The 13,706-nt window shown below is 41.7% G+C and overlaps 1 protein-coding gene across 1 annotated transcript in view; it reads right to left on the bottom strand.

Annotated features, from left to right (window-relative positions):
* MMD (monocyte to macrophage differentiation-associated) overlaps positions 1–13,706 on the bottom strand; it is a 37,827-nt gene that overhangs the window by 5,962 nt on the left and 18,159 nt on the right. Inside the window, exons 3-6 of the mRNA XM_015429541.1 lie at positions 11,967–12,127; positions 10,643–10,717; positions 9,839–9,940; positions 8,834–8,903 (exon numbers count right to left, since the gene is read on the bottom strand). Of these exons, the coding sequence (XP_015285027.1) occupies positions 8,834–8,903; positions 9,839–9,940; positions 10,643–10,717; positions 11,967–12,127 (408 nt within the window). The remainder of the gene's footprint in view (positions 1–8,833; positions 8,904–9,838; positions 9,941–10,642; positions 10,718–11,966; positions 12,128–13,706) is intronic.

Genomic DNA, 13,706 nt, shown 5'->3' with positions numbered 1-13,706 from the left:
TGCACTGAGTGTCACGTGTATGACTATCTGCCCACTGGACAGAAGTCTTGGGTATATGCTCGGTGCAAGGAGCTCCTGGTTCTCGGGGAACATGTTTGCTCCCTTGAGGCCAAGGTGGCTGACCTGGAGAAGCAGAGACAGTCAGTTAGGTGCACAAAAAAGACTCTCGGGGACTTGATAGAAGGTAGCGGACATTACGCGTGTTTTAGATAGGCTGGTAGATAGTGCTGGGGAGGAGCCAGTGGTCGTGGTGCATGTCGGCACCAACGATGTGGGGAAATGCAGTCGTGAGGTCCTGGAGGAGAAATTTAGGCTGCTGGGCAGGAAACTTAGGTCCAGGACCTCCAAGGTAGCCTTCTCAGAAGTGTTACCTGTTCCACGCGCAGGGCCGGAGAGACAGGCAGAGATCAGGAGTCTCAATGCGTGGATGAGACGATGGTGTAGGGGGGAAGGGTTCAGGTTTGTTAGGCACTGGGATACTTTTTGGAACAAGAGGGAGCTGTACAGGCGAGACGGTCTCCACTTGTCCCGAGAAGGAACCAGGCTGCTGGCACTTAAAATCAAAAAGGTGGCAGAGCAGCTTTTAAACTGAATATTGGGGGAAAGCCGACAGGAGATGAAAAGTCTCTGGTTCGGGTTGGCTCATCTGAGAGAGGTGAGGGGGTACCGGTTGCTTTTCTACAGGGAGGTGGATTGAAATTGTCCACAGAGGCCATGGCTGGTGACATGGACTGCCGGACAACGACTCGAGATAGCAAGAGGAAGGATGCAGGCTTAACTTGTAAGGGAAATTACAGCTGTTTCTATACAAATGCTAGAAGTGTCCGAGGTAAAATCGGGGAGTTGGAGTGCTTGGTGTCGGAGGGAAAAATAGACATTGTGGGTATTTCTGAAACTTGGTGGGATGAGGAAAATCAGTGGGACACAGTGATTCCCGGTTATATATTATATCGGAAGGATAGGGGGGGAAGGGTTGGAGGTGGGGTAGCTCTGTATGTCAGAGAGGGTATAAAGTCTAGAAAGATTGAGAGGCTAAGTGAATTGGATTCGCTTCTGGAAGTTCTATGGGTTGAAATAGGGGGGCCAAAAGGAAACTTAACACTGGGAGTTTGTTATCGCCCACCAGATCAAAAGATAGAGGAGGATTATAAAATGATGAATGCCTTAAAGATAGCAACTAGACAAAAACACTGTGTAATAATAGGTGATTTTAACTACCCACACATTGATTGGGTCAATATGTGTTCTAGTCGGGAAAAAGAGATTGAGTTTCTAGACACTCTAAATGACTGTGCTATGGAGCAGATGGTCACGGAACCTACCAGGGGAGAGGCGATCCTTGATTTGGTCCTAAGTAACACTCAAGACCTGGTGAGAGATGTAAAAGTGATTGCACCGCTTGGAAACAGTGATCATAATGTTGTTGAGTTCATCATTTGTACAAATAGAGAATTGGCCAAAAAGACTCACACAACCATTTTTAACTTTAAAAGGGGTAATTTCTCTGATATGAGGGGACACGTGGGGAGGAAACTGAAAGGAAAAGTAGAAAGGGTCAAAACAATTGGGGAAGCTTGGGATCTATTTAAAACTACGATCCTAGAAGCTCAAAAAATATATATTCCGCAGGTTAGGAAAGGCACAAACAGGTATAGGAAAAAGCCTGCATGGTTAACAAACAGAGTAATGGAGGCTGTAAAAAGTAAAAAGAATTCCTTTAAGCAGTGGAAAGCTAGTCACAGTGAGGCTGATAAAACGGAACACAGGCTATGGCAAATAAAATGCAAGTCTGAGGTCAGGCAGGCAAAAAGGGAATATGAGGAGCATATAGCAAAAAACGTAAAAACCAACAATAAAACTTTCTTCAAATACATTAGAAACAGGAAACCAGCCAGGGAGGCAGTGGGGCCCTTGGACGACCAAGGGGTAAAAGGAGTATTGAAGGATGATAGGGAAATGGCTGAGAAGCTAAATGCATTTTTTGCCTCCGTCTTCACTGTGGAAGATGAGAAGTGCTTGCCCACTCCAGAACCACTGATTTCAGGAGGGGTGTTGGAAGACCTGAGTCAGATTGAGGTGATGAGAGAGGAGGTCCTAAAACTGATAGACAACTTAAAAACTGAAAAATCACCAGGCCCAGATGGCATACATCCGAGAGTTCTGAAAGAACTCAAATGTGAACTTGTAGATCTCCTGACAAAGATATGTAATCTTTCCTTAAAATCTGCCTCCATTCCTGAGGATTGGAAGGTAGCTAATGTCACTCCCATCTTTAAAAAGGGTTCCAGAGGAGATCCGGGAAATTACAGGCCAGTCAGTCTGACGTCGATACCGGGTAAATTGGTGGAAACCATTATTAAGGAAAGAATTAGTAGGCACATAGATGAACAAAACCTATTGAGGCAGACTCAACATGGGTTCTGTAAGGGAAGATCTTGTCTCACTAACCTGTTAGTGTTCTTTGAGGGGGTGAACAAACATGTGGACAAGGGGGATCCAATAGATATTATTTACCTTGACTTCCAGAAAGCTTTTGATAAAGTTCCTCATCAAAGGCTCCTAAGTAAGCTCAAAAATCATGGGATAGAAGGACAAGTCCTTTTATGGATCAAAAACTGGCTAGTTCATAGAAAACAGAGAGTGAGTGTAGGTGGGCAATTTTCTCAGTGGAGGGTGGTAAGCAGTGGGGTACCGCAGGGATCAGTACTTGGTCCACTGCTTTTTAACTTGTTCATTAATGATTTGGAGTTGGGAGTAAGCAGTGAAGTGGCTAAATTTGCGGATGATACAAAGTTGTTCAGGGTGGTGAAAACCAGTGAGGATTGTGAGGCACTCCAAGGGGATCTGTCAAGGATGGGCGAGTGGGCGTCAACATGGCAAATGGGGTTCAATGTGGCCAAGTGCAAGGTGATGCACATTGGAGCCAAAAATCCTAAATATAAATACACATTGATGGGGTCTGAACTGGCAAAGACTGATCAAGAGAGAGATCTTGGAGTTGTAGTAGATAACTCACTGAAAATGTCGAGACAGTGTGTGACTGCAATAAAGAAGGCCAATGCTATGCTGGGGATTATTAGGAAGGGTATTGAAAACAGATCATAATTTCCTATAAATCAATGGTGTAACCTCATTTGGAATACTGTGTGCAGTTCTGGTTCACCACACCTTAAAAAGGATATTATAGCTTTGGAAAAAGTGCAGAAAAGGGCAACTTGAATGATAAAAGGGTTGGAACACTTTCCCTATGAGTAAAGGTTAAGGCGCTTAGGGCTCTTTAGCGTGGAGAAACGACGACTGAGGGGTGACATGATTGAGGTTTATAAGATAATGCATGGGATAGAGCAGGTTGAGTAAGAGGTACTTTTCTCCCTTTCTCACAATACAAGAACTCGTGGGCACTCCATGAAATTGCTGAGCGGTTGGGTTAGAACAGATAAAAGGAAGTACTTCTTCACCCAAAGAGTGATTAACACTTGGAATTCACTGCCACAGGAGGTGGTGGCGGCTACAAGCATGGACGGCTTCAAAAGGGAATTAGATAAGCTTATGGAGTAGAGGTCCATCAGTGGCTATTAGCCACAAGGTATAGATAGGCGCTCTGGGGCAAGTGATGCTCTGTCTTCTTGGTGCTTGGGGGGGGGGGCCAACAGTGGGGGGGCTTCTAATGTCCTGGCCCCACTGGTGAACCTCCTGATGGCACCTGGTATTTCTGGCCACCGTGTGACACAGAGTGTTGGACTGGATGGGCCTTTGGCCTGATCCAACATTGGCGTCTCTTATGTTCTTATGTTCTAAGTTCACTTGCGAGTCGTGGTGGCGTGGCTTGCAAAAGCCATTTAAAGGGAACCCTTTAAATGCTGGTTGCAAACCGTGCTGCATCACAAACCAGTTCATTAAATGGAAAGGTTTGTGGAGGTTCATAAGACCCCACAAACCTTCACGAACCTCCATCTTCCTGCTTCATGCCCATCCCTGGATTTTATTTAAAAACTGATAATACAGGAGCTTCCTTCCAGTCCTTCAATAAGAAGACCAACTACAGTGACAGCTCATATTGTTATCAGAATATTAATTATTTCATGGATGAGAAGACCTCTCTGCTTTTATTCAGATGCCCTTCCTGAAAATAGGAGTCTGCAAGAGTATCTGAACATGTAGTTTTTCTGCCGTCTCTCCATCCTTCTTCACAAATTCATTTACAACTTTGTCATCTAATGGCCCAATTGGCTTCCTGGCTCATTTCCTACTTCTGTTGTTTAAGGAATTTTGGCAATATGCTTTTAGCAATATGCTTATCTCCCCTCCCCCCTTTGCCTTACTGTCAACTTATATTTGCCAGTTTGCACTCTTCCTCATTTTGCAAATTTTCCATATTCTTTAAAAAGCCTCTTATAGCTTACCTGTCGAACTTAAGACTTGTTGGTACCTTTCCTAAATCAGTGGCATACATTTTAAATTGAGTTTCAGGTTTTTTGCACAGCCCCATGCATTCTGAAGAGATCTGACCCTTCTCACTCTCGTCCAATTTCAACTAATCCCCTCATTTTTGAGAATCTCCTCTTTTTAATTTAAATGTGATTAGGTTAGACTTTCTGGCCAACATTCTACCTACTTATATATTGAAAATGATAGCACTGTAGTCACCTTCTCATGTGGTTTGACAACACTTGCATTAGATCCTGGGCAGCATTTAGGATAAAAATCATTATAGCACTTTGGTGCTAAACTCCTGTAGCATTCACTGCCTCTGGATATCATGGATGTTATACAAGCCCTGGTACTGTTAAAGTTTACTAGCATACATTCCTCTAAATATTTATCTACAAAATGTTCACATACTACTGGTGGCACTTGACCATATGGGTGAGTTTCAAACATGGGGGGCAAGAACCACTGAGTTTACATAGAGGTATTTCACAGGTTTACATTGCTTCTTGAAAGGATTGGTAGCATTTGTGGTGGGGCTTATTTACATTCATACTTGCATGACTCTGAAAAGAAAGAAAATGAATATGTGGTAGATTTCACCAGCATTTCAGCATATTATAGTTGTGCCAAATGTCTGCATGTGAACCTTTTCAGAGTAAAAAGGAGCTTTGGGAGAGAGTGAAAATATCCCCCAAAGTTAATATTTTTGGTGTCTGTTCATAATTCTCCCACTGCAGGATAGCCCCCATTTTTTTCTTGATCCTGGGATTATAACCAGCCAACTGGAGATCATATCTTATATACATGATGCTGTAACTTTCTAATGACAGTCACATCTAGATATGTGGGGTCACAAGTGAGAGGAAACACTTCCTTGTACCCTCACTCTGTGTAACTGTACATTTTCACTTTGGTTTGCAGCACTCCCTCTAAAGAAAAACTGCAGAAATATAAAAACGTGAAGGAGAGAAGAGACAAAATGTCCATGAGAGTTAAATTTTGCAAAAAGTGATTTGTCTTTTATTTTTGGCTCAGTCCCCCTGTAGATGACAGTTAATTCAAGTCATGCATTAGATAAAGGGTGCTCCAGCAAGGTTAGCCAAACTCCAGAGAAAATGCTTAATTCTAGTCTAATGGATGCGTAATCAAATGAATACAAAAATGAGAAATTAATACGGCTGCTCAAAAACACCTGATAGTTTGGCTCACTTCCCATTTACCCATGGTGATCAGGCAGCTAATTAATTTATGGGCTGTTTGGCTGTTCTCAACATGTTTGTGTGTAATCGCAGCAACAGCCCACTTTCAGGCATCAGAAGCAGACTCCCAGCTGATAAGGGGTCACCTGGGAGTCAGCTTCTTATCTCCTGCTGGGAAACTTTTGCTGTGTTCCAGGTAAAGTTGTTTTCTTTGGGGAGGGGGGAAAAGCGTCTGCCAACTCCCAGTAGTAGATCAGTTGGAAGTCATGTTCTTCTGATCTCCCATCGTAGAAACTTTGCTGACTCCTAGACTTGCTGAGACGCAGCAAATTCAGTGCGTGAGGGTAGAAGGGGATCAACTGACTTCCCTTCCAGCTGATTTCACTTCCCTTCTGCCCACTCCAAACTGTTGGCTTGGGCTACAGAGATTTTAAAAAAAGGAGAACCAAGCTCTTGCTTGTCTCTTTTTGCAATACAGACATTAAAATCATTGTTTCTGTCTCTGGATAGTTTGAAAAAGAGGGAAGACCAATAAGCTCTCTCTCCACTCCCTTTTTAACATCACTGTGTTACTATTTGGAGGCAGTGGTGGATCAGAACCAGACTCCCAGATGATCCTCCAATCAGCTGTGAGTTGGCTTCTGACCAACAGGCAGCTGTAAACTTTTTCTGAACCCTGATCAGCTCAGTGTGATTGTGAGAGCTGAACACAGTAAGTTCAACTGTTGAACATGTTCACTGATAAATCTGTGGCATCCATAGAAATTAAATGTATCTTTTACACGATACAATTAAATGTAACTGGGGATGGTTAAAAGGGTTAAAAGATTGACACAGTTCATAAGAAGTACAAAGATGAAAAGTCTGAATGAAGTATAAAAAGCTAGTTGGAGATCTCCTCTCTTGGGTTTTTAGTTAGTAGTGGGTTCTTTACTTTCTCCCTTATATGTAGCTTTCCCTTTCCCTTTTTTCTGTTCTAGTTTTTGTAGTGTTTAAAAAATCAATTAAAAAATCCCCTCCAGGGGCTTAAAAAAAAGAAAAGAAATTAAATGTATCTACTTTGGGTATCTGATGAAACAAGAGTGCTTTATAAACATTATAAACACAGAATGCTTAAAAGCCAATGAAAAGCACTGTGTGCTGTACAGCAGGCAAACACACACCTATGCTCAGTGGAGAAACAAAAAGCAACCATTGTGTCATAGCCTTCTGTAAATCAGCAGACTTTTGCAGGTTACAGATTCTCTTCCTGATAGTAATTTTGCATATATATATTTCTTTGTCCCAAAGCCACTTCCTGAGATATATAATTAAAAGTAACTGAGTGAAATGCTAATGATGTGGTATGTATGCATGTTCGGTTCCTACTCATGTTTACTTTGTATATCTATAATGTAGGCTTTTTTAAAGTGCGGATAAAAGAAGAGATCCAGCAAGGCTTTCTTAGACTTTCATAGCTGTCCATTGGAATACCTTGTAACTACTTCAAGATACATTTCTGTTTAAACAGGAACACTGATATGGTTCAAATTTTGTTCACAATTACGTTATTTCCTATGTCTGTTGATATAACATTCTAATGGGTCATTTCAAGGATCTCACAGGATATCCTGAATTCTTTTGTGCGTCACTGTGAGAGCCAAACGAGATATTAGGTGCTTCTATCATCCAAACAACTCATTTGCAATCAGAAAAGCCTCTTGCAAAAGGGCAATCAATTTAGAAGTGGCAGGTGGTTCCATACTCCAAATCTCTGCAGAATTTCAAATACATGTTTGCCTGCATTTGGAATTTCATGAGAGGAAAACCTTTAAGAGGCATTTTGGAGGAGGAGGAGAAGAGATTGAATTTATACCCTGCCCTTCACTACCCAAAGGAGTCTCAGAGCAGCCTACAATCTCCTTTCCCTTCCCCTCTCCACAACAGACACCCTGTGATGCAGGTGGGGCTGAGAGCTCTTTCAAAGAACTGCTCATGAGAACAGCTCTGAAAGAACTTGTAACTGACCCAAGGTCACACCAGCAGCTGCATGTGGAGGAGTGAGGAATCAAACCCAGTTTTCCCAGATTAGAGTGCAATGCAGTGAAAGGATTAAGCATGTCTCCATCCCCATCAGATTCCAGTTGCCCCTCTGGATACAGTCTTGGCTTTAAAAATGTGGTCATGGTGATGTTCCACATCTGCTGGCAACATCTCACCTGGCCCTTAGTAGAAGAACTGCCATGTAACAGAAACTTTACGTAAGGAGGATGCGATGGAGACCTGTGCATGTATGAGAGACCCCTCCCCCACTGCATGCTATGACTAATGGAACTCCATGAGAAAACAACGCACCTTCTCATAGCCAACAATCGAGCCCACACAGCTAAGAAAAAGAGCCAGTGTGGAGCATTAGAGTGTCAGACTTGGATCTGGTTCAGACCACCCACTCTGCCATGGAAGCCTGCTGGGTGACCTTGGGTCAGTCACACACTCTCAGCCTAACCTTCCTCATGGGGCTGTTGTGAGGATAAAATGGAGGAGAGAACAACGTAAACTGCTTTGGGTCCCCACTGAGGGAGAAAGGTGTGGTATAAATGAGTAATAATAAATGAAGACTGTACTTTTTAAAAAAATCTTATGCTCTGATAAGACCAATTTCCCATTAATGAGCCCATCAATTGCCATTAGGAAACATACCTAAATGGAATCTCCATGTTCAAAGACTATTTGCCTTCAGCACCAGTTGCTAGGGGAGAAGAAAAGGGAAGGGACTGTTGCCTGCATGCTCTCCTTGTGAGCTTCCCATTGGCTGGGAAGAGGATGATAGATCAGGTGGCCCTTTGGTTGGATCCGGCAGGATCTCATTAAACGATGCAAGTGCCTCTTTCCCATGTTGAACAAAGACAACACTTCTACACAATAGCGGTTAAAATTATGTTGTGCAAATCAGTCACAAGGGATTAACGAGGCAAACAAAAAACCACCGTCACTGCCTTACGCAGGATGCTTTAAGATCAGGCTTTCTTCTGCATAAACAGTGCACTTATGGACCACAATATTAAAAGTAGTCAGGCAACAGAAATGAAGCGATGTTATAATGCTCTTTTAAATATGCGTAAATCAGTACGAGTTGTTTAAATGCAAATGCACACAAACATACCGAATCGTAATAAATCTGATACTTAAGACTTCAACTCCTCTAGCAAGTGTTTGTTACTTACCATGGACGTTACTACTAAAGCTGGAGAAAAACCCATTGCTAAGTAGAAAAAAAGCTCCACAATTTTATACCTACAAAAATAAAGACACATGGTAAACCTAAAATTCTGATTAAAAAATATGCAATGCCTCCCCACCAAAAATGCAACGATTTCCAGTTTCCCACGGCTAGAAAAAAAAATTATTCTTTAACAGCCCGTCTGTTATTACTGCACTAGGCCTCCACAAATAAGAAAGCTTTTCTGTTAGTTCCTTAACCACTAGTAGCTGGAGATGATAAACTATCCCACAGATATTCAAAGAAGAACATCCCCCCTGAATGGCCCAGTAGGTCATTGTTTAAGAAACAGGAAGAACAACCACCACCCCCTCAAAGCTGAAACCAAAAGCCTGCTTCCTTCCCCAACTGTACGCCAGACTTTTTACGGTCATTAACCCTCCTGGAATGATAGGAAAGAATACCAAAAGGAGTGCCATCCAACTCCATTCAGTGGAATGGAAAAATAAGACTTATGGGGCGCAATCTATTTTCTTGGGAAAGGTGAGAGAAATTAATTAATATCAAGTGCTGCTTGAATTATTTATCAAGAGGAATATCACAAGTGAGATGCTGTTTTTATTTCCAATACTCCAATGATGTTCCCAGAACTGGCACAGCAGCACACAGCCTGAATAGCCCAGCAGATATTGTGCTTTTCTCAGCAGCAAATAAGAGCATGTTTCAGTTAAAAATCACTTTTCTTACTAGGATAAAAAATATCCAGTTTTCAGGATTTTATGCTCTGCTCCTTGCCTTCCTCTACTTCCTTCAGGATGACTGCAAGTCTGGTGAGGGTATTCTGACCCTGGTGAAGGATATTTCTGAATTCCAATTCAAAACCTTTATTTCTACGTTGATTTCATGGTCCATTCTTAATTCCTAAGCCTCATACTACACAGCAGCATACAGACTAAACCTACAAACTAATACTAGTAATATTAACAGGCAGAAAGCACAAATTTCTTACCTTTCATGGTAGAGAAATACATAAATGGCTCCTCCAGCAGCCATAAGCCAGATAAACCAACGCATATGGGATGCCAGAGGTCCAAGCTCACGAAGATTTAACCTAAAAAAAATATTAAAGTGATAACAATAAAAATAATGAAGAGATGGTATATTAGAGTCATTTAATGTTCTGCAAGTCTGTGTTTGCTGATATAAAATGTAAAGAAACTCTCTGTATTTCCTAAGAAAGCAATTCAGTAAAGTTAAAAGATACATGCAGGCATGTTTCTTTAGAACCAGTTTTCTAATACTTACAATATCATGTTGTCAATGCTATTAAGGGCAAACAACATTTTTTATTTCATTATATTAATTTTAAGCATGCCTCTCCAAATGCTAAAGATGACTTACAATTTCTTATGAACATAGCAATAAAACTGGAAAACCGCCAGTCTGTAAGCTGCCCAGAACCTGTTTACAGGGTGGACTTGGTATAAATATAAAAAATTAAAAAATAATAAGTTGGCAAATCCCTTTAAAGATTGGAATAGCGGAAATGAAAGGCAAAAATCAACAGTTATGGTCACATAGGAAAAACATTGACCTCAGTTCAGGGGTATATACATATGGTCCTTGCTGGATCAGGGCAGTTGTGTTAACATCAGACTTAATTTGTTAAATGGAAAAAGGATTTAACTTCCTTGCTTCTAACCCTGGCAGATTAGGCCATATGCAATCAGTCACCAATCAACATAGTGGAAGCTGTGCTGATAACATGCCAATGCCATTTTATCTATGAAAAAGTTCACACTGTAATCCTTACCACGGTGCATAGGATGCTGCGATAAAGATATAGATCATCATTCTATCACACATATGAAAACAGTGCTCCATGGTCCTAAATGGAAAGGCAAAGAAAATGACAGGCTATGAGAAAGTTAAGCTCCACCCAAAATAAGACTACTCTTAAAAAATTAGTATGCCTCACCTTGCGTACAGCTACTACATAGTCTCTCATCAACAGTGCTCTTAAGCTTGGGGGAAAGTCCTAAATCTTAACTTTTTAATATTCAGCTCAGGCTACAAAAAAATTCCCTGTACTCTGCAAAACAGAATTATAACCTGGAAAGTCAGGAAACCCCAATAAACATTTTGCATTCAGTAGGGCCGTGGGATAATGTCCTCCCCTTATTTGAAAGGGAATTCCTATGTATATTCACAGATGAGAATGGAGTCAATGTGCAAATGAGCATGATGATGCAAATATAAGAGGCATGCCATCAGAAAAACAAGCTTAGGAGATCTTCTCCTCTTACTTATACAGAACATAAAGCCAATCCATCGAGAGATAAAGAAGCCATGTGTGCACGTGCAGGAATCCAGATATGGTGAAACTGAAAATGCAACTCTCTGATCCGTTTAACACCACTAGCAAATTATCATTGACTGCTCTTTTAAACTGGTTTGTATAACTCATATTGCTTATCATAGTCACTGGAAATTAAAAAGTGAAATATTCTAAACCTACAACAACAACATTAGCAGTATCTTACCTGGAACTATAGTCTAAGTCACTTGCATTTTTGCTAATATTAGCAGCTTAGAATGCACTCAAAACGGTTTTGCAACACATTCAGTTCACTCTTCGTGGCTTCTTTAGGTTCCACTTTAAAATCTAAAGGCTATGTTAGAATAATTTGCACTGCACAACCAAACTGAGGTTTTTTGCCTTGAGCCACATTCCATATCTCCAGGAAAACTGATTTAGAGCTAATATACAATTTCCAAGATTCAGATGAAGGCTTTAAAGGTAATTTTTAAACCTGACAAGTGCAACTTCTGGGACAAGTGCACCAAACTGTGAGATGGTGATACTATAATGCCCACTATAGTATGTAGCAAGCTAGAAGGAGCTGCAAGATATGGGAGACACAGACCTATGAGTTTTACTGTTTGCTGACGGATTGGCTTGCTGCCTGTTAGTGCAATCATAAGCAGAAACACATCCCACGGAAGTCAATTAGCTTAGATGTGTGCAAACTCCACTGTCAGTCCACAGTCCCGTAGGTTAGCCATTTGTTCAAGAAACCCCATTAGAAACAGCATGCAGGGCACAGCCACAACCCAAATGAGAACTTGGTTTATACCTCAGATGACTCTTTTTCCAGGAAATTATATGAAACACTGTGGATACAATGAAGAGTGCACAGAGGCCAACTCCATACAAGCACGCAGTTAGCTTTTCCCACCGGTCATCAGAGAGACGATGGAGGAGAGCGCTACCCACAATTGCTGGAACAATGAGGAACTAGGGGACACAAGAGGAACAGGTTATTTGCTGTCTTCCCTTTCCACATTTCATGCCCTCTATCATGCTGTTTCCTGTGCCTAAAACAATCTTCCCATTTCTGAGCAACTGGAAAAAGTTTTTTAAAAACTGCAGATAATTATCTATTTACGTTCAGGTATACAGCACTGTTATCTCAATCTTCATCGTGGAAACAGAGACCCATATCTCCTTTACCTTCATCTGTTAACCTTTTAAGAATTTGTTTTGACTGAAGGTTACAGAACTGCTGTTGTCACCCCCCAAAAAAACAAAAAGCAGTGCCAGACTGTCAGACAGTATATTGTGTTTGGGATTACAATATGCTGAAAGTAACACTTTGTAAACTTCATTGAGCAAGCAAAAACTGTAGGAACTGCTGACAGAGAGACTAATGCAAATACTTCAGACATACTGATATATGTATAATACTTTCACTTTAAAAACAAACAAACTTGGATTTAAGAGCACCAGATATACATAAATCCTCATGGTTTCTATTTTCATTTAATAGTGGCAGTGCAATCTTAAAATTAGTTAAAAGCACCTAAAAACAGGACACTTCAGTGGCCAACCTTTGTAACTGAAGTAAAAATAAGACTAGGGATGGGCACAATCCAGCTCATGAAGTAAAGTTCATCACAAATTTTGGTTGGTTCATGGTGTTTCATGAATGAATGCATTTCCAGACTGTCTCTGCTCAATTAAACTGTTTACAAAACTCCAAGGCAACTGAGGGCAGAATTATCCAGCCTTGGAAACACCAATAGGAGCCCTCCAAAGCTTAACAGGAACTGCTGGTTGCCAGTAACAGAGTTCCTATTCTGCTCTATGGGATCAGAAAGCTACATATATTCTCAGCTCAGTTCCATATCCTCTTGTCTGTCAGCTGCTCGCAGTTACACAGAGGCAGGGAACTTGTTAAAACTGGACTAGCTAAGCACATTCATTGATTCCCTCCTGATTGGGAACACCTCTCACTGGTAAGGTTTGGGTGTTAGGTGAACTCAGGGCTCTGAACTACCCCATTTATCTGCTCATACCAAGCAGAGGGGCTTTACTACTGGGTGCCTTAGCTGAGGGAGGACCCACATTTTATACCCTTCTGACTGAATTTCTCTCCCCTGCTGGGGTTTGGGTGTTAGGTGGACTCAGGGCTCTGAGCCACCCTGTCTCTCTGCCCATGCTGAGCAAAGGTGCTTAGCTACTGGGTTCTTTGGCTGAGTGAGGACCCATGTTTTAGACCCTCCAATCTGTGAATTTATCTCCCCTGCTGGGGCTTTGGACTCAAGGCTCTGAGCTACCCCATCTCTCCGCACGCCAAGCAGAGGGGCTTAGCTATTAGGTCCCTTGGCTGAGTGAGGAGAACTCCAAGTGAAGGACAGGGTATAAAACCTCTTCTTCTCCTCCTCTTCTCCCCCCTGCCATGGCACACAGAGGAGTTCACGCTCAGGAGGACTGGGAGGGTATAAATGTGGGAGACCTTTTTGTGGAGTCCATAACTGGGATCCCAGAAATGTAATCCACCCCCAACTTGGAGAGATTTTAGAGGAGCTAACAT

This window comes from Gekko japonicus, unplaced genomic scaffold, assembly GCF_001447785.1.
Source record: "Gekko japonicus isolate JY-2015 unplaced genomic scaffold, Gekko_japonicus_V1.1 scaffold340, whole genome shotgun sequence".
Taxonomy (NCBI): Eukaryota; Metazoa; Chordata; class Lepidosauria; order Squamata; family Gekkonidae; genus Gekko; species Gekko japonicus.
The sequence above is the reverse complement of the archived record's forward strand: the minus strand, read 5'-3'. Positions and strand labels throughout refer to the sequence as shown.